Source organism: Lithobates pipiens, unplaced genomic scaffold (assembly GCF_037356315.1).
Source record: "Lithobates pipiens isolate NorthernLeopardFrog02 unplaced genomic scaffold, aLitPip1_a1.2 Scaffold_8, whole genome shotgun sequence".
Taxonomy (NCBI): domain Eukaryota; kingdom Metazoa; phylum Chordata; class Amphibia; order Anura; family Ranidae; genus Lithobates; species Lithobates pipiens.
In genome coordinates this window covers 431905419-431932879 of record NW_027507903.1, presented here as the reverse complement: position 1 = coordinate 431932879, position 27461 = coordinate 431905419, and the positions used below count along the sequence as shown (strand labels likewise).

Genomic DNA, 27461 nt, shown 5'->3' with positions numbered 1-27461 from the left:
ACTGTTAGCCATGCTGGTGGCTGAGCAACGGGTACAGACTAATATCCCTTGTATCAAGAACACTCAGGGTGACCTGTTGACAACCCCGACGGACATACTGGACACATTTGTGGAGTACTATAAGACTCTGTACGCACCCATTCCGACTTATGACATGGCGGAGTTGGACGGGGTGTTAGCATCGTTGCAGATCCCGAGGCTGTCTGAGGCGGATAGGGACTTTTTGGAGGCTGACATAACGACGGAAGAAATTGAAAAAGCTATTAGGTCCTTTCCTCCCCGTAAATCCCCAGGGCCCGACGGCTTCTGCATCGAGTGGTATAGACAGCATTTGGAAGAATTGGTTCCTAGACTTAACGTTTTGTATGTTTGTATGTTATTAATGTATTGAAAACTTTCAATAAAAATAAATTTATTAAAAAAAAAACATGTCAAACAACCCAATAGGGGAGGTGATCATAACCAATTACTCCTCCGCCGAGAGGCATATTGGACACATATGCTAGGCACAATGCAGCCTGGTGGTCTCAACACCAATCTATCTCTCACATGTTTCGTTGATGACAGATAATCTCTTTTTCATTTTTCTTCGTTGGCATATTTGTCCCTGATAAAAGCAATGATGTGACACCTGTACAATTCATATTGATGTCTAGTCTGGGCAGTGCTCGATTGGGTATAACACATACCATGTAACATATCTCTTATTCTCTTCTCCCTGGTACTCTTTTCCTTTCTGTTTCACACCCTATGCTCACCTGAGATATATGCTTAAACTAGCCGATTACCTTGGTTTCTCCAATAGGTTTTAAGCACTTAATGTGACAGTATGTTTATCAATGGCTCGCACATTATGGTATTTTTTACAGCCTTCAAGCTTACCCCATTGTTATGAGCATAGAGTGCATTAGGTTTCTCCTCTTTTGTCCTCATATCTATTTTTATTTATTCTTTGTATCTGCTACTTTTTCATTTTTTTTCTTTTTTCCTTTTCTTTTCATTCCCCCTTTTTCTTTCTTTCCCCCCTTTTTTTCCCCTTTCTTTTGTCTCCATCGTCTTTTATTTTTACTTCTCTCTTATTTTTTTTTTTTCTCTTATTATTATAACCCCCCCCCCCCCTTTTTTTCCACCCAATATAATTTTTTTGCCTGTGTTTGCCTTTTGTGCTTTATTATCTTTTTATTTTTTTCTCCTCCTTTTGTTTCTTCTTCATTTCCCCTTTTTTTCCCATTTGTTTATTTTTTATTTTTTGTTTTTTTTTAGGTTTACCTATTTATGGACCTTCCCAGTCCAGTGTTGTTCACCTAAGGTTGCTTGTTTTATAAAAACATTTGTTACTATTTACTAAACTTTGGTTTGGCCCACAACAATAGACCCAGTTTCTCATGTGGCCTCTGTGGCATCACAAACATGCAGAAAAATCATCCCAGTTTCTCATGTGGCCTCTGTGGTATCACAAACATGCAGAAAAAAGTCACTCTTTAAAAAATATCTACCACATTAAAAACTACCAGACACATTGCTCTCTTATACTGTATATCCCCTTGCAACTTCACCCCTGATCTCACCCCAGCCAATGATGGTGAGCGCCCAGAAGTAGCTGCGGTCGGACAGGTATGCCATGAAGATGAGGCTGTGGAGATAGAGACCTTCCACTAGGATCCAATAGTGGTTAGTGGCCAAGAAATACAGGAAGAGGGTGACCGTCACCTTGCAGCCAGCCTATGACAGAAGACAAACATGCTAATTTCTTTCAACAGGAGAAAAGAAAATGTGCATGGATTCAAAATAACCTTTTTTTCTGTTGTTAACGCAAAAGAAATAGCAACACTTGAATGCTACAAGCATCCCAAAAGTTATTTTCCTTCACATGTTATAGCTCAGTACCACGGTATATATTGTTCTAAAAAAAAATCTATACCAACCCATACTACCCCACTTGCACCTTATGTCAATTTCTTACTTTCCTGGGTGCCAAGTAACCTCAAAGATTATTAACAATCATTTATTTTCTTTTAATTGAAGTATACCTGTCATAAAATAAACACTAGGGGTGCCATTGCTGACCTTCTCTTAGGTTAGGGTTGAGTACTTTTGTAATCTCTAACCTGGAGCAAGTATTTACATAGGCAAAGTCAGAATAAACAAAGCCCTTATTTGCATACTTGTCCTAAGTCAGGGACTCATAGTATTAAAGCCAATGGATCAGAATAAGAGTTTAGCATTTAGTATTTTCAGAAGAAGATGTCAGCAGCAACAGATTCCATGTCCCATGATAGCTTTTCATTAAGGCTGCGTTCAAACTGATGCAAATTGCATGTGGTTTCGCACATCCAATTTGCATGATAGGAGACTATAACTGGCTCTCAATGGAGGCGGTTCATACAGCTCCGTGGTGGCCACGAAGCGGATTGCACAGAGGTCCTGTGTGTCTTTGGCCCCGTTTTAGGTCCAAATTTAGGCAAAAATTTGGGTCTGAAACAGAGAACAGGGATGCACTGAACCCCTGTTGTGAGCCACATCTGAAGACAGTGTGAACCCAGCCTTAAGGAAATGTTCAGCTTTCCTTGAAGATCTGTATATCATAATATTAGACCAGTACATAAATAGATCTTCCTATTCCATCAGTTTAGAGTTAACCATGAATGATGGCCCTAGAATTATTGCTCTCACTCCAGCATGCACGGCAATATGTAACACATGTAGCAGAACTGTTGTTTTTGTTTATAACTGCATCCAATGCATGCGTTTATGCATGTATGCATGTGCCGGGGGCTTTAAAAAAATGTGGGTTTTTATTTTTGTAGCCTATAATATAATGGTAGGACCACACTTGCCCTCAAGGTAAAGATTGGTGAATACATCACCAACATTAAGAAAGAGTTTAAAGTATAATTTCACCTTTTGTAACATGTGACATGTTACACTCATTCTCAGGGTGTAACATGTAACATGCTAAAAATGAGGGAGGAGAGCCGCTTTACATTCAAGCTGGCCATACCCTTTATGTTGTGTACCTGTGGATGCCACTGGCTGATTCACAGTCCCCTGACAAAATATGTTGCAACAAAATGCATTGGGTGGCATTTTTACTTACCGGTACATGCTGTTAAATATATTGGTTTTATTACTACACTATGTGGCCCTTTTTGTGATTTCCTCTGCTTTCTGTGGGTCCTATGAGTGATACTGACCTGGCAAGCTGAAGCACCCTGGATTTTTATTATCCAAAGGGCTATTAATGTCTATGATTTATAAGTAATTTGCTTCAGAAAGGAGTGTGTGTAGCAAGAATGGCTAAATAATCTAAGAGCCTCTAAATATTTAAAAAACTGTGAAATATAAATATGAAACCGGATGGTAACAACAGTATTTTGTTATTGGGCTGCAAGCACAACCTAAATTTATTTTCTTCTTCCTTCCTCCTTATAGAATATAAGATCTTGGGGGTTGCTCTCCGCCTACAGTCAGATCCCATTAGCGGTGGGAGGAAATTGTCTAACAAGAATTTAGAAACTACCTTGTATGTATTTATTTTCCTTTCTTGTTCCTTGTTACTTATTGACCTACCAGACATGAATACAATGTGATATGGAAATATCATATGCTGTAACTGTTGGAATTTATCAATACCAAAATCAATAAAAGCTTAAAGTTTAAAAAGAAAGGAGTGCGAGTACCTGGTGGTGTGGGCATAAAGAGCTGGCACCCTGAAATTGCTTTGGAATTCATTGGTGTACAGTACTTTGATGGACATTTGTTTTTCAGTTTGTATTTGTGATTTGATTGAAGCGCAACACTTTTATGAATATTTTATTGCACTTTACATTTGAAATTTTTAAAATTATTTTTACACTTTATTGTACACATGCTTTATGATTATTTGCACAGATTTCATGTAATGATTTCCCGTGCATAATTTACACTGAGCGCAAAGTTTTTATTTCAATTATTATTTCTGTCACAATTTTTTAAACGTTTTCTTTTTTTTACTGAACTTTATTGTTACCTACTGTATGGATCTGAATAAAGCTGATCAGTGTTTAAATCACTTCCACCTGAAAGCCAACAGTTAACTTGCAAGTACGCAAGTAAATACCCCACTGCTGCCAACTTAAGCCTTACAGCAAAAGGTTAAAGGCTGGCTTCACACCTATGCACTGTGGTAACAAGTAGTCAAACCATCAAATGGCTGATGTCATAACTGATCATGTGTGCAGAACCAAGGCGACTGCAGATAAAACAGAGCAAAGATGGCAGCTTCCTTGGCTGTAAAAAAATAGGAAAGTTTAGTCTTACTTTAAGGAGCTCTTGAAAAAGAGTGTCAGGTGATTTAAATTAGAATGCTATAGAATGGCTCAGGAATCAAGTATTTTGTACTCTGTAAAAATAGGATTTTTATATACAGCTTACCTGTAAAATCCTTTTCTTGAGAAGTACATCACGGGACACAGGAGCTTCCTTACATAGTGGGTTATATAGGCACCTCTGGTGATTGGACACTGGTTAACCCTCAATTAAGGAGAATTCCTCCCCTATATAACCCCTCCCATATGGGAGGCACCTCAGTTTTGTAGAAAAGCAATAAGAAACCACGTAAAACCCAAGAGGGGCGGGAGCTCTGTGTCCCGTGATGTACTTCTCAAGAAACGGATTTTACAGGTAAGCTGTATATAAAAATCCTATTTTCTTGATCATACATCACGGGACACAGGAGCTTCATTACATAGTGGGATGTCCCAAAGCAATGCTCAGTTTGAGGGGAGGGAGACACAGATCAGAAATATAGACAGCCATGGACCAGAGGATCTAAACCACAGTCTGCAGTACACTGCACCCAAAGGTGATATCCTCTTGCCCTCTGACATCCACCTGATAGAATCTAGTGAATGTGTGGACAGATGACCAAGTTGCAGCCTTACAGATCTGAGCCAGGGAGGCCTGGTGATGCACTGCCCAAGAAGCACCTACAGCCCTGGTTGAGTGCGCTTTCACTTGAAAAGGAGGAATATTCCCCTTTATACCATAGGCCTGAGAAATAACCTGTCTAATCCACCTTGAGAGAGTGGATTTTGATGCCGCTTGGCCCTTCCTAGGGCCTTCCGGCAAAATAAATAAGCAATCAATTCTTCTTATCTGAGCAGTTGCCTGAAGATAGGTACTGATTGCCCTTACCACATCTAAAGTGTGCAAAGATTCTTCTTCTGCGGACTGTGGATCCGGAAAAAAGGATGGTAGGATTACATCTTGATCCAAATGGAATCCCGAAACCACCTTAGGCAGAAAGGACCTGTTGGGACGCATTACCACCCGGTCCTTATGAATAATTATATACGGTTCCTTGCTGGAGAGAGCTGCTAGCTGTGACACTCTCCTAGCCGAGGAAATGGCTACCAAGAAAACCAATTTTTTAGTCAAAGAACTAACGAAGCCTGAAGCAAAGGTTCAAATGGTTGCCCCTGCAAAGAGGGAGAACCAAATTCAGGTTCCATGGGCATACCGGAGGTTTGACTGGCGGTCTTATCCACATGGCCCTCTGGATGAAAGCCCGCACCAGCGAATGTGATGCAAGTGGCTTCTGAAAAAACACTGACAAGGCCGAAATCTGCACCTTGATAGTGCTTACGGCCAAATTCATTTCTAGGCCTGACTGGAGAAAGGCCAAGATCCTGCTAATGACATACTTTCTAGGATGCCATTCCCTAAGTTCACACCAGGAAACATATGCCTTCCAGATTTTGTAGTAAATAAGCCTGGAAACCGGCTTTCTGGCATTGACCATAGTAGAAAGGACTGTCCCCGAAAGCCCACGATCCCTCAGAATGTGGGTCTCAGCAGCCAAACCGTCAAATTTAGACTGTAAAGCAGGATGGTAAATTGGACCCTGTGAGAGCAGATCTGGCCGGAGAGGAAGGATCCACGGCCTGCCTACTGCCAACTTCATGATCTCTGCGTACCAAGGTCGCCTGGGTCAAGCCGGGGCTACCAAAAGCACCCACTTTGTTTCCCTCTTGATTCTTCCCAGGAACCGTGACAGAAGCGGGCACGGGGGGGAAGGCATAAATTAGATTGTACTGATCCCAGGGACCTGTCAGAGCATCCGACCCCTGAGCAAGAACATCTCTTGTCCTTGACACGAATTTGTCCAGCTTTCTGTTGAATCTGGACGCAAACAGATCTACGTCTGGAGTACCAAACCTGCGACATATGTTCTGAAACACGTCGGGGTACAGAGCACATTCTCCTGGACACAACTGCTGGCGGCTCAGAAAATCCGCCTGCCGATTTTCCACTCCTGGAATGAAGACTGCAGAAAGGGATGGAACATGCCTTTCTGCCCAGGCAAGTATGCGATTCACCTCTTTTTGTGCAACCAGACTCACTCCTGGTGCCACCCTGGTGATTGATATAGGCCACAGCTGTGGCATTGTCTGACTGAACCCAAACAGGGAGACCCCGTAGTCTGTAAGACCCCTTTATGAGAGCCATATAAACTGCCCGGATCTCCAAGACATTTATGGGCAATAGCTTCTCGATCGCAGACCATTTCCCCTGCGAGCACGTCTCCTCCAACACTGCTCCCCAGCCTATCAGGCTGGCATCTGTCGTTATAATCTTCCATGGAAGAGGAAGAAAAGTTTTGCCTTTCAGCAAATTCTCAGTTTTTAACCACCAAATGAGACTCTTGCGTGTCCCTGGGGACAGACACATAGGAAGATCCAAGGCCTGGGGCTAACTGTTCCACGCCGCAAGGATGCATCTTTGCAGAGGCCTTGAGTGGAACTGGGCGAATGGAACGGCCTCGAAGGAGGCGACCATTTTCCCTAACAGTCTCATGCACAACCGAATGGGGAAGATCTTCTGCCCAGAATTAGGCGCACCAGACCCCCAATGGCCAAGGCCTTTGGCCTTGGTAGAAACACCCCGCCTTGAGCAGTGTCAATGACCATACCCAGGTACTCCAACCTGGTAGCAGGCTGTAGGGATGATTTTTCTAGGTTTATAATCCAACCTAGGCGTTCCAGGTGGTCTAGTGTTCTGGTAACACTGTGGTTCAGGAGCGCTACTGTTTTCTCTATGAGAAGCAAATCATCTAGATAAGCCATGACGGCTATACCCCGAGCTCTTAGGTTTGCCAAGAGAGGGTCTAGAATCTTTGTGAAGACTCAAGGAGCCGTAGTGAGCCCGATCGGCAAAGCCACAAATTGAAAATGGCGCCGCTCTACCGCGAACCTTAGATACTTTTGGTATGCAGAAAATATTGGCACATGAAGATATGCATCCTTGATATCTAGTGATGCCATAAACTCTCCCCCTTGCAGGGAGGAGACCACAGCACGGATTGACTGCATTCGGAAGGACCGGATGCGTAAAAAACGGTTCAGATCCTTCAGATCCAGGATAGGTCTGACACCTCCATTTGGCTTTGGAACGGTGAAGAGATTCGAGTAAAAGCCTGAACCCTGTTCTTTTGGGTCCACTTCTACTATCACCCCCTGGGATAGTAAGTGATCTAAGGCCAGGAATAGCGGTCTTTGCTTTACTGGATCCCTGGGGAATCCTTGACCTTAGAAAGAAGGTGGAATCTCCTGAAACTCTAGCTTGCAGCCCAGAGATACCGAGGAGACTACCCACTTGTCCCGGATCTCTTCCCGCCAGGCTTCTGCAAACTGCAGGAGCCCTCCCCCCACTCGGCCGTGCGGGGGCGCCCCTTCACAAGGAAGCTTTTGGGCTCTGCTTGGCAGGCTTTCGCCCCCAAGTCTTTTTTCGGCCCCTGGGCCCGGCCTTGAGCCTTTCCTGTAGAGGTAGGTTGGGAAGGCCATCGCCACTGCTTAGAGCTTGATGCTTCGGGAGAGAGAGAACGCCTAAATGATGGACGTTTGCTCCTTTTGATTGGAAGGAGAGTAGATTTACCCCCTGAAATTCTTTGGATGAACTTGTCTAATTCTTCTCCAAATAAACGTTCCCCCTTAAACGGGAACCCAATCAAATGCTTCTTGCATGATAGCTCAGCTGCCCAATTTTTTAGCCATATGGCCCTTCGCATGTGTACCAAAAGGAGAGACAAACGAGATGCTTGTTGGACAGAATCCAAAATCGCATCAATCATAAAACACAGAATTTGAGGTATTTCTGCATAGTTCTCCATTTCCTCACTGGGAAGGAGGCCAAGCATCTGCTTAACTTGTTCCTTGAGGAACTGACACAACCCCACGGCTGCGATTGTAGGTTGCATTACTGCGCCAGTCATGGAAAAGGAGGCTTTCAATAAGTTTTCCAGCTTCTTATCAGTCAGATCCTTAAATACCTGAGCATTATCCAAAGGACAGGTCAGGTTTCTATTCACGCAAGAAACAGCCGCCTCGACAGATGGGACCCCCCATTTCTTGGCAAAACTTTCCTCCGGAGGATAAAGCATAGAAAAACCTTTTAGGAGGAGCAAACAGTTTATCGGGATGTCCCCAATCCTCATACAACAATTTATCCATTAAGGGATGAATTGGAAAGGAAAAGGCAGTCTGTGGGATTTTCCTGACTCCCAGGGAAGAAACAGAAGACCTTTGCGACCTCAGCAGCAGGCATTCTGAATGTGGTACGCACCAATTCAGTATAATATTGCACCTGTTTTCTGAGCGCCTGGGAGGAGGGGACTCTCTCCTCTTCCTCTGATTCATCCGACTGCTCTTGATCCCTGTCCCAAAATAGGGATCTCTCCTCATTGTCAGAGGTGTCATCTGAAAGAGGAATCTCAGCAGAGGAAGCTGAAATAAAATTCATGATTCTCCCTTCAAAACCCTCCAATGTAGCCCTAAGGGAGTCCTCAGTGACATATACCGGAGCTGAAATATTAGGAGAGGCTGCAAAACCTGACAGGGGCACTGTCCCATCCTGTGAGGCTGGCTCCAGTCTTGCAGGGGGGGATGGTAACCTACAGGCATTTTTAAAACCCCTAGACCTAGGCGGTGATTTACTAGTGCCTTTGTTACCTCCCCCTGAGACCCTCTTATGAGGAGACATAGTCCTAAGCTACAAAGCAGAGGTACTAGTACAAAGTGCAATCACTGTTGTGCTCAAAGTCTCACAATAAATATATATATGCTTAAACTGCACAACCTGATGCTGAGTAGGTGTCTTAGGTTTGCCTGGATCCCATCCCTTAGGATGCTTACTGCCCACAGCTCCTGTGTCTCCACTTACAGCCCTCTGGCGCTCTGGGCTTTTTAAAATTGCCGCCTGGTGCCTGCGCAGTACAGCGCCGTGCATGCCAATGTGCACGGCTCGCAACCACACTCCCCCCCTCCGTTAGCACAGGAGCGCGCTTAGCGCGTGTGCACGAGGACCACCGAACGTCCAGGGGGTAAGGGGACCACCATCGGAGCTGCGCGGGACCCCTAGACTACGTGGGACCACTGTATTACCTTTATTGTGGCAGAGAGTGCAGTGGAAACGTGAGTCATCTGGAGGAACCAGGCTTCACTGAGCGTGTGTATCTGAAAGGCATGTAAGTATGCATCAGGCTGCTCTTACTCCTTCTAGGTAAGACATACAACTACTCAATGAAGAAATCCATAATATACATTTATATAGGATTAACTTCCCTTACCTGTCCTCGCCGCAGGAATTGCTGAAAACAGACAGATTCCAGCCTTCACCCATCACGGCGGGCAGAGTTGTGCCAACCTTCAGGATTTTTTGGGGTTCCTTCTCAGAGGAACCTCCTTCCTGGACCTTGTAAAAGACTCTGCCAGAAACTTTCGTGCCACTATGTAAATAGTACACCAAGTCTGGTTTTCCCAGAGCCCAGTCTTCCAATAGGAGAGGACTTACAGGCAAAACCTAGTTTCTTCGGATGACGAGGCCCGGGTACCATACCATCTTGGGAGTCAAAATATCGGCCCGAGATATGGATCCAGTTTGTTGTAGCCCTTAGGCCCCCACAGGGACCTGCACAGAGCTTTCTTCATAGCACATGTTTTACATGACCAACCACCATAGACACTGGCGAAAAAACTGAGGTGTCTCCCATACGGGAGGGGTTATATAGGGGAGGAATTCTCCTTAATTGAGGGTTAACCAGTGTCCAATCACCAGAGGTGCCTATATAACCCACTATGTAATGAAGCTCCTGTGTCCCGTGATGTATGATCAAGAAATAGGTCATGTTGATGGGAAGATCTTAGACAGATTTTCTTTTCAGTACTTACAACAACCACTTAGCATGCTGACTCACCCACTGTAGCTCTGATGCCTTAGCCAGTGCAATCTCTCCCATTTCATCATCTATTACCCCCTCATTCTCCCTGGAATAGAGCACTGCGTCTTTTAGGAATATGCTCCCTGCCCGGCAGATGAATGAAGTGAAGAGGTGGATGTGGATGTAATTCCGAGTACAATGTAAGCGCCTACAGACAATTAGAAATAAGAACAATAGAAACAATTCACAAACAGGTGTTAATGAAAGATGGCTATAACACAAAAAGTTATTTTTTAAATTGATATATAAATGGCTACAAGAAAGACTAATGGTTTTATAAGCTAATGTCTTACTTGAAGTAGCAGAGTATACAGAGGGCAATCAGAAGCGTAGCCAGAGAGACTGAATATCCAATAGTGTATATTAGCCGAAGACGTTCAAACACTTCCTGTAGAAAGATGCAATTTACTTATAATGTCTTCTGACCCACCCATGTATGTCTTGGTCACTATCAATTTTGTAAGCTAAATTTTAAAAGTACATCTAGCTTCTAATTGGCTGTTATTTATTATTTTGCCAGTTTTTTACAGTTGCTTCATACCTTCTCTTGGGTCCTTCTTCCAGGACTGACCAATGTGAGGCACTCACTGTAATTGGCCCAGGTCCTATTAACTCCCGGTGCCTGAAACCACATACCAGAAGAGCCACATTTTCTATGGGCAAATCCTGAAATCATTATCAAAAAAAGATATTTCAGAACGAGAAATTTGGATACGTGAAGAGCCTGATACTGTTGAGGTCACCATGTCTTTGCTCCCAACTATTTATGAAATAGTCACCTTGATGGTTGAAGTCATAGATGTGTTCTGGACAGGGAACTGAAACCAGCTGGTTGGGAGATCCTTGTGGCCAGCAGGTTATTCCATCCCATTGTGGAGGACACCCTTAAATAATAAGATATGCATATTGAGTATAGGTAAAAACATGGTTACATTCTGGCCCATTGGTTAGCAAAGCTGCAGAACCCAAGTTCTAATTTTGGTTACTAAGTCCCTGTCTTTATAGAACTTGATAAGGTTAGCATATCTTTCACCTATTCTTTAGTGAATAACTACTGTTAATGCAAGTATCCTTTAAATGACACCTCAGCAACCCCTGCAAGTCTTATAGTTACCTGTCCCCACTGCTCCATGATTTCTGTTGCTGCAGAGGTCTCTCGGCAGGACTTTTTTCTACCATACATGTGCAGAAAAAGCAACATTCATTGCTATAATTAGGTCCAGTTGGCTGGACAGTGAAAATTTGCATGGGGTGAAGTCAGGTGGAGGGGGTCATTTAATGGATAATTATATTAAAGCTACAGTTACCCTTTAACCTTTACTGTCAAATCTATTTCCACGCTAACCACTTTAAACACTAGCCACATGTCTGTTCACTCCCAATCAATTACCACCTTTAAATGGGCAGCTTTAAGCTTTGTGCCCAGCCAACAAAGGCCTGTTCTTTAATGCCCATGTCTAGTCAAAGCATTACCTATTATCAAGCCTAAACACTGAAGTTTTGCTTTCAAATATAAAATATTTCGAGTGTTGGTCCCATTCCTTGAGAAATATTTTACATATGTATAGGGGTGATTCCACTTCTGACTAAATAAAGATATGAGTACACAAAGGCATATATATTTCAATCGCCATTCTTTAACGTAAACCACAAGAAAATATGGAGGTTGCCATTGTTGACCTTCTGAAAATGCTTATTGATTTGCTGTTAGCATGGCCCTATGACTGTAATACATCCTGTGTGTCCTCCTGTGTGTGTGTCACTAATCCAATCCAAAATAAGAATGCAGATCAGGAAAAAAGAGGTCCTTATCTGTGTAGCTGTCCCAGGTCAGGGGATGTTCAATTCAGTTCAGCATTGACCAAAAGTATTAAAGCAAATTAGTCTTCATGACAGGCAAACAAGTAGCATGTTTAGAAGCAAAAGTATGAATAAAGAAAAAATATATAAAGAATAATAATCCCCACACTACTATATCCCCAAACCAACAAACTTATTTATAAAGATCTGCTAACAACCCCTCAACACAAAATTGAACAAACTAAATAATAGTGCTGTGCATAGTAGTTTACAAATAACTTCACAGTATGTTATGCTAATGGTTAAGTTGTGAGGTTGTTAGGTTGGGAATGGCAACTTCCTTTTTTCTCTTTGAATTTGCTTTCTTGGTAAGACAATATTAACCATTTGAAGAGTTCTGTTTCCATTGGGAATTGTGAGCCAACACCTGTGTCTGGCAGTGGCGCATTGCTTGGGACAGCAAGAAAATCTGTTCATCCTTGGTGATGACATCATCTTTGTCCACCTAGAGCAAGTAAATAAGTATTAATATACTGGAGATGACAGTCTTTTGGACAGTGACACTCTTCTCTACTTTTTAATTATTTTTAAATGGGAAACCATTGTTTGAATGATAAAATACACACATATTTGGAACACAAAGCTGATGAAAGTTGAGTATCCCATGTACATACGTTATGTACATGCCATGCAAGTCATAGGCACTGTATAGACTCTGGTTTGTCCCTGAGAGTGGTTTTAGAGAGCTGATTAGTAAGGGCTGCCTCCAAGTTGGTGCTGCAAGTGAGCAAATAAATAACACAAAACAATTTTCTATGCAAACACTCTGATATTACAATTGAAAAGTATTACATGCATGCACACTTGCAAAACTATGGGGTTGATTTAATAGAACTGGAGAGTGCAAAATCTTGTGCAGGTCTGCATAGAAACCAATCAACTTCAGGGATTTTTTTGAAAGCTTAATTGAACAAGCTGAAGTTAGAAGCTGATTGGCTGCCATGCACAGCTGCATCAGATTTTGCACTGTCCAGTTTTAGTAAACCAATCGCTATAGGTCTCATATCTTTTCCAATGCAGGGCCTGGGATTATTTATGACCACTTCGTTTCAGCTACACTGGCCGAACAGCTCAAAGGTCATAAGTGTAGCACTGACCTCCTAAGGAGCTGCTGATAGTTGATTGGGCCTGCACTCTGCCTCTGAACCTCCTTGGCACAACTGTATAGTAATGTTAGTGTAAGACCCAATGGTAAAGAGCAACACAATAATAACACAATGTAGAGTATCTGTCACTCCACCAGCTGTACCAACAGATTCAGAGAGTCTCACACCAATTATAGATTACCACATAAACGGTCTACTGAGAGAAATTTGTTCAATACATTAGACACAGCGATAATCCCAATATAAAGAATAAACATAATAACAATCAAAGTGTGGGTGAAACCCAAAACTCAATAGTCAATTGAGAAGCATATGCAGACAGGCAGAGGGTGGCTTATGCTCAATACGATAAACCACTTATATTGAACACCTTCCCACCACTACCTCAGAGCACATACACAATAGATCGCTATGCAATATCAGACACAATGCAGCAGGGTAATACAGTACCAATATCTATGTCATATACTCAAGGGCTCCCCCTAGGTTGTAATGCAGTTCTAAGAATGTATGTTGAGGTAATAATGCTTTATAGAAATAGTAACAATCTCGTATCCTCTTCTCTCTTCAGCTAGCTTATTAGACTGCAGTATTTGTAATCCAGGGAACAAGTAAATGGCAAGTTATAGTGGAAAAGATATGCAGGCAATTGTGTGCTTGGTTATATAAGGCACCTGTAGAACTTCTTTCATACTGGAGAATGCCACACAACATTAACCCTGTAGTGCAGAGAAACCGAGCTCTGAGATTTCATTGTACAAAGTCTATAAACAAGTGGGAGCGCTTCTGTGAGACCATAGGTCTCACCAGCCTTCTGGAACTAGTTTACAAAGCAATATATCAATCTGGGCAAGTGCCTGCTCACCACACAAGGCCCAGATGCTTGTATTGTTCCACCTGAGATATCTCAGTCCCACTCCTGGCTGTCACCGTCACCCCGTGCTGCTCTTTCAGAGGTCCAGTCACTGTGATGCAGGAAAGGTTAAGAAGTCTTGGGCTCTCCAGTCCAGCCACACGCTGATCCAGCACGCTGTGTTCTGGAATTCCTCAGAGGCCACACGACTCCGCTCCGCGCCACACAGGCCGCAGTCTTTCAATCGCACACCCACAGCTCCAGCAGGCAGGTCTTCAATGGCGTCCCAGCAAGAGATAGAAACATGCCACACCTGTCTTTTATATATCCTTACCCAGCAGGCTGTTCGGTGGCTTGGCCTTGTTGGTAGGTAAGTGGGCATTGTGGGTCTGTAGTTTGCTGATTGAGTTTTAACATAAGAGTCACTTCCTCCTTCACTACATCTCCCACAATGCTTTTCTTTCATGGCTTAATAAAACCAAACAAAAGTCTTAGTAACATTAACTCAAATGGACGCTAGAGGGAGCCAAACTCTTGTTTAAAGAACATCATATATTCACATAGTAGCAAAAACAAAGAGGTGGCACAAACTCCTGCGCCACATAAGTTTTCCACATCCTCTATTAGTATGCCATTATTCTCCAATATTTGTTTCCTGTGCGGATTTTCTGTGAAGGGATGATTACATCACTTCCCTCGGATGGTAGCACTGCCTTCATCCCCTCCCTCTAATGCTGATGAACAAACTATTCAAGATGGCATGTAGATAATGTGAAATATGGATAATGCAAAAGCTAAAACAGATTTCCTAGTATACATACATGTACAGGTTTTAACTTGCAGTTTTAGAGTGTTTGCATTAAAGATTGCTTAACAATAAATAAACAATAAAGGAGACCTTCATTCGTCTTTACTGCTTTATGTAATGTTGCTCCTTCCCCTTTTTCTAAAATGCTGGAGCTTCTACCCTTTTCACTTATGTGAGAATAATGTATTTGCCTGTAGGTTGCTGTGATACCCACATCAATGCATCCCAGGAGGGTTAACGTATTAAAGACCATACTGTGCATGTGCTGGGAATTATCACGCAGCAATCAGTAATCAGGGAGCCAGCAGAAAGTGACAGCTGGCTGTCAAACCGATGGCTTCAGCAAGTAAATGTAACACCCCCTCAATCCCAGTCTCCAATGTAGGTACCACTACTGTCTCTGTGTCAGCCCTCCATTGCTTGTTTTCATTGGCCCAGGGATGCCAAGCAGAAAACACTGCAACTGCACTGCAAATAAACCCAAAAACAGACACTGCTGAGACAACTCACCAGGATGTTTATATGCAGGTGCTGTCTTCTTTCTTCACTGCAGGTGGTGCTCAACCGCAGCGGCATTGAAGATGGAGGGGAAGTCAAGAGGAACATGGTTCCTTTATGGTTCTGATCCTGGGTCATTGGGGGAGATATCCAATTGAATACTGGTGCCCCATGTGACTCTGGAATCCATCTTGGGTCAGGCAGAGTCTATTTAAAACCTGGCTCCATGGCTAGGTGTGCATTTCTCATGTGGTAGTGTAGGGACAACTCACCTGTCTGTCAGGGACAGTAATTAGCAGCAGGAATAAGTTCCAAAAAGAGTAGAAGAGCAGGAACACTCCATCCTTACTGGAAGCCTCCCTGTTTGGGTTCAAACTGGCCAGGCTGCATTGAGACAGATGCTGTAGTTGTGCCTTACTGAAATGTAACTTTAACCACTTAACGACCGCTGCATGCCATTGTACGTCATCACAATGGCATGTACAGGCACAAGCGCGTACATGTACGTGCTTGCCTTCCAGCAGGTGGGGGGTGCGATCGGACCCCCTCCCGCTGGATGCGGCGGTCCGTTTCGCTTCAGGAGCGATCCTGGCGAATGAGAAGCTTCCTCCCACTGTGTATTGTATACACAGGCAGGGAGGAAGTGATGTCATTCTCCTCGGGGCGGTCTTTTAGACCGGACTACGAGGAGAAGACTAAAAGTAAGTGCACCAAACACTACACTGACACTTACTAACACACAGGCACACAACCCCCCCCCCCCCGATCACCCCCCGATGTCCCCCCGCCCCCCCTCCCTCCCCAGTCACAGTGTCACTGATTGCAGTGATCATTTATTTACTGATCACTGCATTCAGTGTCAGTTGTAAAAGGAAAAAGTGTCAGGGCAGTTAGTGTTAGGTCCAGGGTAGCCCCCTACCACCCCCAAATAAAGATTTAACCCCCTGATTGCCCTTAGAGTTAACCCTTTCACCCCCTTTTGGCAGTTTCACTTAGCGATCGTTTTTCTGATCGCTGCATTAGTGTCACTGGTGCCGCTAAGTAGCTAGTTATTTTTTTAGGTTCACCGCCAGGTTTTTATAGCGCTAGGTACCCTGATATACTACCCAATAATGGTTTTAACCCCCTGATTGCCCCTAATTAACCCTTTCACCCCCTTTTGCCAGTGTCACTAAGCGATAATTTTTCTGATCGCTGCAATTAGTGTCGCTAGTGTCGCTAGGTAGCTAGTTATTTTTTTAGGTTCACCGCCAGGTTTTTATAGCGCTAGGTACCCCGATATACTACCCAATAACGGTTTTAACCCCCTGATTGCCCCTAGTTAACCCTTTCACCCCCTTTTGCCAGTGTCACTAAGCGATCATTTTTCTGATCGCTGCATTAGTGTCGCTAGGTAGCTAGTTATTTTTTTAGGTTCACTGCCAGGTTTTTATAGCGCTAGGTACCCCGATATACTACCCAATAACGGTTTTAACCCCCTGATTGCCCCTAGTTAAACCTTTCACCCCCTTTTGCCAGTGTCACTAAGTGATCATTTTTCTGATCGCTGCATTAGTATCGCTAGTGTCGCTAGGTAGCTGGTTATTTTTTTAGGTTCACCGCCAGGTTTTTATAGCGCTAGGTACCCCGATATACTACCCAATAATGTTTTATTTTTATTTATTTTTTTTGTGAAAAGGAACGTTTATTGAGTATATAAAATACATAGGATGACAGTAACACATGTGGGGTGCAACCTGCACCAAATATACGGATAAAACAGCTGTTAACAATAGCATAGGCTGAGAAAACAGTTCTTTGCTTACAAGTTTAACAGTACATTAACAAAAGCAGTGCGGTGTGTTCAGAGAGAGGGGGAAGAGAGGACCTCAGAGATTGGGAGTCACAGGTAAATCCACAAAACAGCTTGAGCAAGGTTGCTCAGGGGGGGGAACATGGAACCATCATCTTGGGGCGGGGGCCCCACTTTCAGCTACAGGGGCAACAGGGCTCGCCGGGCCGACCCTGAGTAGGTTTAGGAGGCATACTAGCTACAGGTTACACTAGGCGGTACGTGTATCCGAATCCCCCACCCACTTATCCCATATCTTGGCAAACTTGCCCGGGCAGCCCCTATGCATATACAGCAATTTTTTATAGGGGAGAGTGGCGTTGACTGCCGCCTTCCATTGCCAGGCAGTGGGGGGTGTTGAGCTCAACCAGGTGCGGGCTATCTGCAGTCTGGCAAGATATAGAGTCTCCTGCAGGAAGGTAGTCAGAATCCTTGTCTCCTCAGGTACCAGGAGAATCCCCAGAAAACACTGGCGGGGGCAGAGCGTCAGTGGGGAGCCCATTTGGTCGTGGAGGAAGTCAACAACCTGTTTCCAGTAAGCCTGCAGCTCAGGACAGGACCAAAGGAGATGGTAGAACGTGGCCTGGGGATCACCACATTTAGGGCATGTCGGATCGTAGCCAGTTCTAAATTTGGACAGTCGCCCAGGGGTTAGATATGACCTGTGTAGCATGTAAAGGTGTGTAAGTCTGTCTGAGAGTTTAGGGGAAACCAACTTAGGGGTGTCTAGCGCATTTTCCCAGTCCGCGTCCTCGATAACCCCACCCAATAATGGTTTTAACCCCCTGATTGCCCCTAGTTAACCCTTTCACCCCCTTTTGCCAGTGTCACTAAGCGATCATTTTTCTGATCGCTGCATTAGTGTCACTAGTGTCGCTAGGTATCTAGTTATTTTTTTAGGTTCACCGCCAGGTTTTTATAGCACTAGGTACCCCCATATACTACCCAATAATGGTTTTAACCCCCTGATTGCCCCTAGTTAACCCTTTCACCAGCGATCACCGTATAAGTGTCACTGGTGACGCTGATTAGCCAGTTAGTTATTTAGGTTCCCCGTCAGGTTTTTATATAGCGCCAGGGACCCCCATATACTACCTTATAAAAATTTGAACCCCCTGATTGCCCCTAGTTAACCCTTTCACCGGTGATCCCCGTATAAGTGTTACGGGTGACTCTGGTTAGTTAGTTTGCTTTTTATAGCATCAGGGCACCCACCATTTATTACCCAATAAAGGTTTAACCCCCTGATCACCCGGCGGGTGACATCAATTAGGTTTTAGGGTCAGGGTCTGAGTCGCCCCAGGCTAGTGCCAGTACCGCTAACACCCACGCGCAAAGCATACACCTCCCGTAGTGGTATAGAATCTGAACAGATCAATATCTGATCTGATCAGATCTATACTAGCATCCCCAGCAGTTTAGGGTTCCAAAAAAACGCATTGTTAGCGGGATCAGCCCAGATACCTGCTAGCACCTGCGTTTTGCCCCTCCGCCCAGCCCACCCAAGTGCAGTATCAATTGATCACTGTCACTTACAAAACACTAAACACATAACTGCAGCGTTCGCAGAGTCAGGCCGATCCCTGCGATCGCTAACAGTTTTTTTTGGTAGCGTTTTATATTTAAATCCGGAAGGCAGTGCTTGGTTTTCGGGGTCCCGTACGTGGCTAGGCTCCCAAAAAGTCCCCCACATGTGGTATCCCCGTACTCGAGAGAAGCAGCAGAATTTATTTTGGGGTGTAATTTGACTTATGCCCATAGCATGTGTGAGCGATATATTATTTAGTGACAACTTTGTGCAAAAAAAAAATTTGTAATATTCCTGCAACTTGTGGCAAAATATAAAATATTTCATGGACTCAACATGCCTCTCAGTAAATAGCTTGGGGTGTCTACTTTCCAAAATGGGGTAATTTGGGGGGGGTTTTGTATAATTTTGGCATTTTATGGCCTTCGAAACTGTGATAGGTAGTGAGGAGTGAAATCAAAAATTTGCACCCTCAGAAACCCTGAAGGCAGTGATTGGTTTTCGGGGTGCCGCACGCAGCTAGACTCCCAAAAAGTCCCACATATGTGGTATCCCCGTACTCAGGAGAAGCAGCAGAATATATTTTGGGTTGCAATTCCAGATATAACTATGGCATGTGTGAGCAATATATCATTTAGTGACAACTTTTTGTAAACTTTTTTTTTGTTTTTTTTTTGTGTCATTATTCAATCACTTGGGACAAAAAAAAATATTCAATGGACTCAACATGCCCCTCAGCAATTTCCTTGAGGTGTCTACTTTCCAAAATGGGGTCATTTGGGGGTGTTTTGTGTTATTTTGGCATTTTATGGCCTTCGAAACTGTGATAGGTAGTGAGGAGTGAAATCAAAAATTTGCACCCTTAGAAATCCTGAAGGCAGTGATTGGATTTCGGGGTGCCGTACGCAGCTAGACTCCCAAAAAGTCCCACATGTGTGGTATCCCCGTATTCAAGAGAAGCAGCAGAATATATTTTGGGGTGCAATTCCACATATAACTATGGCATGTGTGAGCAATATATCATTTAGTGACAATTTTTTGTAAACTTTTTTTTTGTGTCATTATTCAATCACTTGGGACAAAAAAAAAAATATTCAGTGGGCTCAACATGCCCCTCAGCAATTTCCTTGGGGTGTCTACTTTCCAAAATGGGGTCATTTGGGGGGGGGGTTTGTACTGCCCTGCCATTTTAGCACCTCAAGAAATGAGATAGGCAGTCATAAATTAAAAGCTGTGTAAATTCCAGAAAATGTACTCTAGTTTGTAGACGCTATAACTTTTGCGCAAACCAATAAATATACGCTTATTGACATTTTTTTTACTAAAGACATGTGGCTGAATAAATTTTGCCCTAAATGTATGACTAAAATTTAGTTTATTCGATTTTTCTTATAACAAAAAGTAGAAAATATATTTTTTTCTCAAAATTTTCGGTCTTTTTCCATTTATATCGCAAAAAATAAAAATCGCAGAGGCAATCAAATACCATCAAAAGAAAGCTCTATTTGTGGGAAGAAAAGGACGCAAATTCCGTTTGGGTAGAACATTGCATGACCGCGCAATTACCAGTTAAAACAGTGCAGTGCAAAATTGTAAAAAGACCTCTGGTCCTTAGGCTGAAAATTGATCCGGGGCTGAAGTGGTTAATACAGTTCTGTTACTACAACTAGACTCTGAGTTTTTACTGCCGCTGCACCACACGTTGTGAGGGGGTTGTTATTGTAATACTGTATTTTTATGTTTTTTCTGAATATTATTGTAATACAATTGTAAAAAAAAAAAAAAGAGGACTAAATAATAAAAGGGATATTAACTTAACATAAATTGATTAAATACATTAGCAGATCAACCATGCTATTAAATAATTCAAACGCTAGCTAATGCCCTAATCTTATATTACAACCTAGAATGTAAACATTATAAACTATTTGTTAATTTACCTACATAATTTAATCTACAAACCTAAAACCACCTGATATATTTAACAATCTGAGGCACTGTAATCAAATACCCATCTATAATGGAGCAATGGAATATTCAATAAGGAGGACGTTTGAATGTTAGATGTATTTGTTAGTACACAGAGATATTTTCTGGCATGATAGAAACCTTTTGTGTTGGTGTAATTGCAGAATATGGAGGCAAAGTGTCTCCATGTATACTCTGCTGACACCCGCCATCCGTGTCACACAGAAATTCCCAGCGTAGCAGCAGGTGGCTTCAGGACAACCTGATCTCCCTTTCTGCTGTTCTAAGTGAGACATCTGCCTGTTTATACACAACTTTTTATTTTTTTCAATCAGATTTTATTTTATTTAAAAAAGTTTTAAAGACATAGACAAATAAATAAATTAAACAAAATACACCACCCAAGAAAAACAAAAAAAAACAGCCTACAAACAAATAGAGAATACCTAAAAGCCACCATAACAATAGATGAATAAATAGCATAATAATACTAGCCAACTTTGCACATGGGCTACGCTTTTAATATGATAAACCATACAGCTAAACCGACAAGAGCCTAAAGCCTGGTACACACCATCAGTTTGTTTTTTTCGGTCAACCCAGCTGGCTAAGCGAAAAAAACTGAAGAGCTCAGGAGGATATACTGTACTAACAATCCGATCAGCGGGCCTTTTTTGGTCATGCCTCTTTGAAAGAAGCCGAACATATGGCCAGCTTCTGTTGGAACAGCTGCCACACACACAGGCTGAATGTCGGCTGGTTTCTATTGAGACGCTCAAAACCGCCCGATATTTAGCCCATGTGTACGGCCCTTAAAGCCTAACTCAATACAAAGTTATGGTCTAGCCAAGGTGACCAAATTGCATCAAACTGCTTCAATGAGTTTCATAAGAAACACTTCTTAACATCAAACATGCAGGTGGATAGGGTCAGAGGGTGCAAGGAAATCCACTTTAGGGCTATTTGTCTTCGAGCCCTGAACAGCGGACGTGCAACAGTAATCTGCGCTGGTGACTTAAAGAGTAACTCCACTTTCGTGAGGAAAAAAATAGCAAAAAAAATAATAATAATATAGTGCATACAATTGTGAAACAAGTCATATTGTAATTGAATATTATTAAAAATGACCTTTCCTTTTCCATCTGCAGCCACTGTAATTTTCTGCCAATGCAGTGCAATATGGCTACCTGGAGTTGCTCTGTACACAGAATGTGTACTTACCACACCCCAAAATCATATTTCCTACTTGTGTGATTGGCTCACTAATTTTCCCAGAAGTCTGCCCTAAAATACAAGTTATATTTCAAGCATCCCCTGCACCAAAAATTTAATTTTTGGTGAGATACTCCCTGTAGGAACACGTCTAAAGGGATGCAAGCCCAGCAGATTTTCTTATTAAAGCCCTGTAGTTGTACAACTGAGAGATAATTAAGAAACCACTCCCATTAGACCCACTCACCACAGAGGCACAGAGGAACATACAGGATTTTTTCAGAGTAACAAAAGGTAGGAATCTGCAACAAATGTGGTTATAATCCTTGCAAAATGTACATAGATCACCCAGAGAGGATTTTTTTTTCTCAACAAAAGTGGAGTTCAGCTTTAAGCTTGGAGAAGTCCACATAGCACAATAAGCATGCAAGTGGATCCACTGGAAGGTTTCAAACTAAAAGCCCATTAAGTGTGCCCACAACCAGTGCTGGGACAAGGCCATTTGGTGACCAGGGCGAAGATGGCAAACTGCGCCCCCACTCCCCCTTTTTAAGAAAGAATCTATGTTGTTTCAAAACAAGAATATACTTATTATTATATTAAGGGACACTCTGATGAGCAAATTGTATGTTAAGGGACACCCTGATGGGCAGATTTTATATTAAGGGGCACTCTGATGGACACAACAAAGCGTGCCCCTTAACGTAAAATCTGCCCATCAGAGTGCCCCTTAATACAAAATGTCCATCAGTGTTGCTCTTAAAATAAAATATGCCCATCAGAGTGCCCCTTAACCTAAAATGTTTCCATCAGCATGGCCCTTAACATAAAATTAGGGTCACGCTGATGGGCACCTTTTATGTTAAGGGGCACGCTGATGGGCACATTTTATTTTAAGGGTCATGCTGATGGGTATATTTAGAAGGACACTTCACTTTGCCCCCCCCCCCACCTAGTAAATAGATCAGGGACCCCAAATTACCACAACTGGGACAGGTTAAGTAAGCTCTTAAGCCTATAGCGCACAAAAATTCAGGGGTCTTATACACCCTGTGTAAGATAAGTATCTGGATTAGCTGAGGGGAGGCTGAAACAAGCGGGAGAGCCAGAAGAATCTCTACCCAAACCTTATTCGGAACAGGCCCAATATTGTGTTCCTAATTTGCCTGGGAGGCAAAGGGAATTTATGAGTGGAGTTCTCTAAAGAGCTAAGTAGGTAGCTGAGATAAGGCTTTTGGTGGACATCGTCTGTACCACTCATTCCAATACTGGCACAGAGGAAAACAAAACTGGGGAAGAAGAAAACTGAGCATGCAGAGTGTGACATTGCTAAATATTTGTGAAACCACCTATGGTTCAAAGAAAATTCCCTTGTCAGCTGCTCAAATGATTTAGGTAGGTTGTAGTTGTGCAAGCATATGGACTCCTGCCTGCTCCCACCCCTGGAAGCCCTGCAAGGTGGATAACTCAGGAAAACTGTCATTGGCCGATATAGGGGTACATTTAGTGAGGAAAGCAACCCCCAAAAGTTTCTTAACAGCGACCCATACCTTGAGCATCAACCCCCAGGTGGGCATGTTTGTAAGAGCAGAGCCCTCAATAACCCCACCAGGGTATGTAGAGGTGAGCATCCCTGAAACAAGCAAGAAATTAAACAGTACAAGGTGCTAATTGGAGTCCCACCGCTGGCCTGAAAAAAAAAATAGATCAACGAATTAGAATGCTAATCCCCCAGCCTCTTTTGGATGCTGTAATATTTCCAGTTTAATATGAGGAATCTTGTTCTGTCAAATTACATTTCTAAATATACCATTAACCTTAACATAATTCTTCAGGGGAATCCAGACTTGGAAATTATGTAAGAGATATAAAAGCATCCATTTAATTTTTGTTAAATTAATGCGACCTATTACCAAAAAGGAGGAGCTTGCACCAGACATTACTTTGTATTTAAAACCTTGTCAACAATGGGACAACATTATCTGATATATATGTCTGCAGAGACGCTGTCATAGACACACCCAGATATCTGAGAGATGAAACTATTTTAAGATGCTCCAATGTAGGTGGTAATATATTGAGAAGGGGTTCAGTGGCAAGAACATAGACTTCTCCCAGTTAACAAACTTTCTATATATTTCAAAACTGCTGAAAAAGACAAGCAAAGATTAGATAAAATTAGAAGAATATTATCTGCATACAACATTACCTTTTCTTCCAAGTTTCCTCTGACCAGGCCAGCTACATTCGGAGAATCCCATAAAAGACAAGGCAAGGGTTCAATAGCGAAATAGCAGGGGCCACAGAGGGCACCCCTATCTGGTGCCACAAAAAACCTTAAAAGGGAAGCACTGCAGACAATGGACCCTAATGGAGGCCTTAGCGGCTGCATACAATAATTGGATCCGTTGACAAAAAGTGGGACCGAAACCAAATTTCTCTAAAATAGCCCATAGATATGGCCATTATATACAGTCAAAGGGCTTGATGGCATCCAAGGTCAAAAAAGGCACATTCCGTAGAGTTGATAACCGGTATCTGCATATTAAGTATGCTCGTCTAATGTTTACAATTGTAAACATATCTGCCATTAAGCCAGCTTGATCAGGATGAATAATATGTGTTATCATCTTTTTTAATCTATTACCTAAAACTTTGGCCAGTATTTTAACATAAGTTGGAAGTACAAAAATCAGTCTATACAATTCCGGTATAAGGGATAATTGCAGCCTTGACTATAATTGCAGCTTTGCACATTGATTCAGCAAGGTCACCCTCCAAAAAAGTGCATTAAACGTGTGGGGTAGGGCCGGCAACAGCACCCCACTATATGTCTTGTAGGTTTTAATTGGGATTCCATCTACTCCAGGTCCTTTGCCATTCGGAAAGCTTCCCACTACAACTTCCAATTCAGAATGGATAAAAGGGGCATTAAGAAATTGTTGAACTACCTGCGATAACATGGGAAGGGTAATAGTATCAAGATAGGTGGACAGCTCAATTGGGGTATATGCAGCCCGGGATGTAATTAATTCCTGATAAAAAGATTGCAAGATAGACAGAATAGAGCCTGATTAAATACTTACCTTCAAAGCCACTACAGATGCAGGATTAGATTGAGAGAGGACCAACTGTCTGCCCTGTCTGTCTACCTCTCCTAAGGTCCTCTCCCAAGTCATGTTTAAGAGTTTTATATTTCAGTCCCTAGCCGCCAGCAGTGAGTTCAATCTAATTTGAGAGACCTCCCATTCTGATTTATTATTTGAACTGGGGTCCAAAATATATTTGGCTTCCGCCGCAAAAATATCTGCCTTGTCTTGTTCCAGCTCTGTACGGGTGGATATTTTAATGACACTAAGGTTTGCTAAACTTGATTTGCTAAAAACAAGCAATGATACCAATTTGAGCACTACTTTTGGTAACCAGGCCATAAAATCTTGTGATAATAGGCATTCCTTGCAAAAAAAAAAAAAAATCTTGACAATCTGAAAAATCTATTTCCTGACAGACTCCATGGCAGCCTACGTATGGGTAATCCCACCCCCTCATACTTCATAGGACCCCTCTCCCATAAATCTTTGTCCCGAGCCAGAGGCCGGGTTCCTTTTTTGTCCTCCTCCTAGGACCAAGGTGAAGTCTTACCTTTTGTGAAGTTTTCCACGATCCTGGCAGTGTGCATGGCGATACTGTAGTTTCAGGTGGTGATCCTTTCTGGAGTTCAGCAATCCTAGCTATTAGCCGGTGGACACGGTGCCACAAAGAGCTTACTAGCCTGGCCATTGGCAGGCAAGCAGCAATATGGCCAAACATTCCAGCTATTAGTGGGAGGCCTTGTAAATGTCCTGGTTTAACAGCAGTTCCCAGTCCCAGGTCTGGTCAAGTCGTGCCGTGGTGGTAAAGTATCAAAATTTAAATTGCATCAGTATTTGTGTATCTGTGTGTCTGTCCTTTTCTTCTTCCCTGGCTCCGGTGGCTATGACCATGGCGGCTGGAACGCATCTGCGCTCCAGTCCACCGTTCCGGTGGTTTGCAGGTCCCCTCTGCGCAGCTGCGGGCTGTAAGTGCAACCGAGGCTTGGTCTGCGTGTGCATGGTATCAGCAAAGATGGCAGCTGTTGCGCATGGCCACCACCGGGCAACACTCCTGCGAGGAGTGGTGACGACATCAACGGTGACAGATTTAAATAACTGCCAAAGCAGCTTATTCTGCGGTTTCCCCCAGGCACTTTTGGCTTGCTGCTAAGGTAAGTGCCCATACTGCAGGCTCTCTGGCTGCTGGCTGATGGTTGCTAGCGTGTTCTCATATGAATTCTGATGAGTTCCTTGCAGTTTTCTGAGCTGTTCTGCCATGGATGTGTCACTGCCCCCCCCCCCCCTCCCTGTAGCCAACCCTTATGCTGCAGGTAAGATTGCTTCCTTTTTTTCCTGTTTAGTTTGGGTTCACTCAACCAGGAACGGTTAACCCTTTCTTTCCTCTCAGCCCTTCTAGGTCTGAACACCAACATATGGCACGCGAAGTTTAAGACCATCCTAGGTCACAACGCCATCACTCCTCTTCAAGTTCGACGCCATAGATCATCCTCTAGGTCTAGGTGCCACAGAGAAGGGCCCAAAACCACATCTGGGCACTACTCTCATCGCCATTCCAGCTGCTCTGAAAGGAAAGTTTTCTGAGAATGTGGGGCTCAGGTCCCTGAAGGCAAGTCGCTCTGTGAGCCATGCTATACTCGAGCCGTGAGAGAGAGGGGGTGGAGACAGATGGAATCACTGGTCAGACGGGTGGTCCGGGAGTCCCTAAGTAAACTGGACTCCAACCGTACCAACAATCCTACTGGGGATGATCTTGAGGCTCCGGGCACATCTCAGCCGAGCCACTCCTCAATTATAGTTATTATTTAAAGTACTCATATAGCGCCGTCAATTTATGCAGAGCTTTATATATACAGTATACATTCACATCAGTCTCTACCCTCAAGGAGCTTACAATAAGATCCCTAACTCACATTCATATACTAGGGCCAATTTAGACAGAAGACAATTAACCTAGCAGCATGTCTTTGGAGTGCGGGAGGAAACCAGAGTACCCAGAGGAAACCCACACAGGCACAGGGAGAACATGCAAACTCCAGGCAGGTAGTGTCATGGTTGAGATTCAGACCGACGACCCTTTTTACTGCTAGGCGAGCATGCTACCCACTACACCACTGTGCCGCCCAAGTGAAGCCTCAGACAGCGAGGCGGAGGTAGATGACCCCGGGTTTTGATTTTGTCTTAGTACCACCATTGGTCAAAACAGTCAAGGAAGCTTTGAGATGGGAAGAGCCAGTGGAGGCACCCTCCAAACAGAAGAAATATCTCAAACACCTCTAAAAGAACACCCTGACTTCCCCTTCTTGGGTGAACTTGGTGAAATTATTACAGACGAATGGGGTGGCATTGAGAGGAAGTATTCCTTGCTAACCAAAGTGGAAAAGATATACCCTTTCAAAAGTGAGGATGTGAAACATCTGGAGTCAGCTCCTACCATGGCACGTCACTCTCCC

The 27461-nt window shown here is 43.2% G+C and overlaps 1 protein-coding gene across 1 annotated transcript in view; it reads right to left on the bottom strand.

The window, feature by feature from the left end:
* The window catches only part of LOC143964527 (parathyroid hormone/parathyroid hormone-related peptide receptor-like), a 109547-nt gene that overhangs the window by 49319 nt on the left and 32767 nt on the right, over window positions 1–27461 (bottom strand). The window contains exons 2-7 of the mRNA XM_077474304.1: window positions 12440–12560; window positions 11035–11139; window positions 10797–10921; window positions 10549–10643; window positions 10232–10403; window positions 1569–1722 (exon numbers count right to left, since the gene is read on the bottom strand). Of these exons, the coding sequence (XP_077330430.1) occupies window positions 1569–1722; window positions 10232–10403; window positions 10549–10643; window positions 10797–10921; window positions 11035–11139; window positions 12440–12560 (772 nt within the window). The remainder of the gene's footprint in view (window positions 1–1568; window positions 1723–10231; window positions 10404–10548; window positions 10644–10796; window positions 10922–11034; window positions 11140–12439; window positions 12561–27461) is intronic.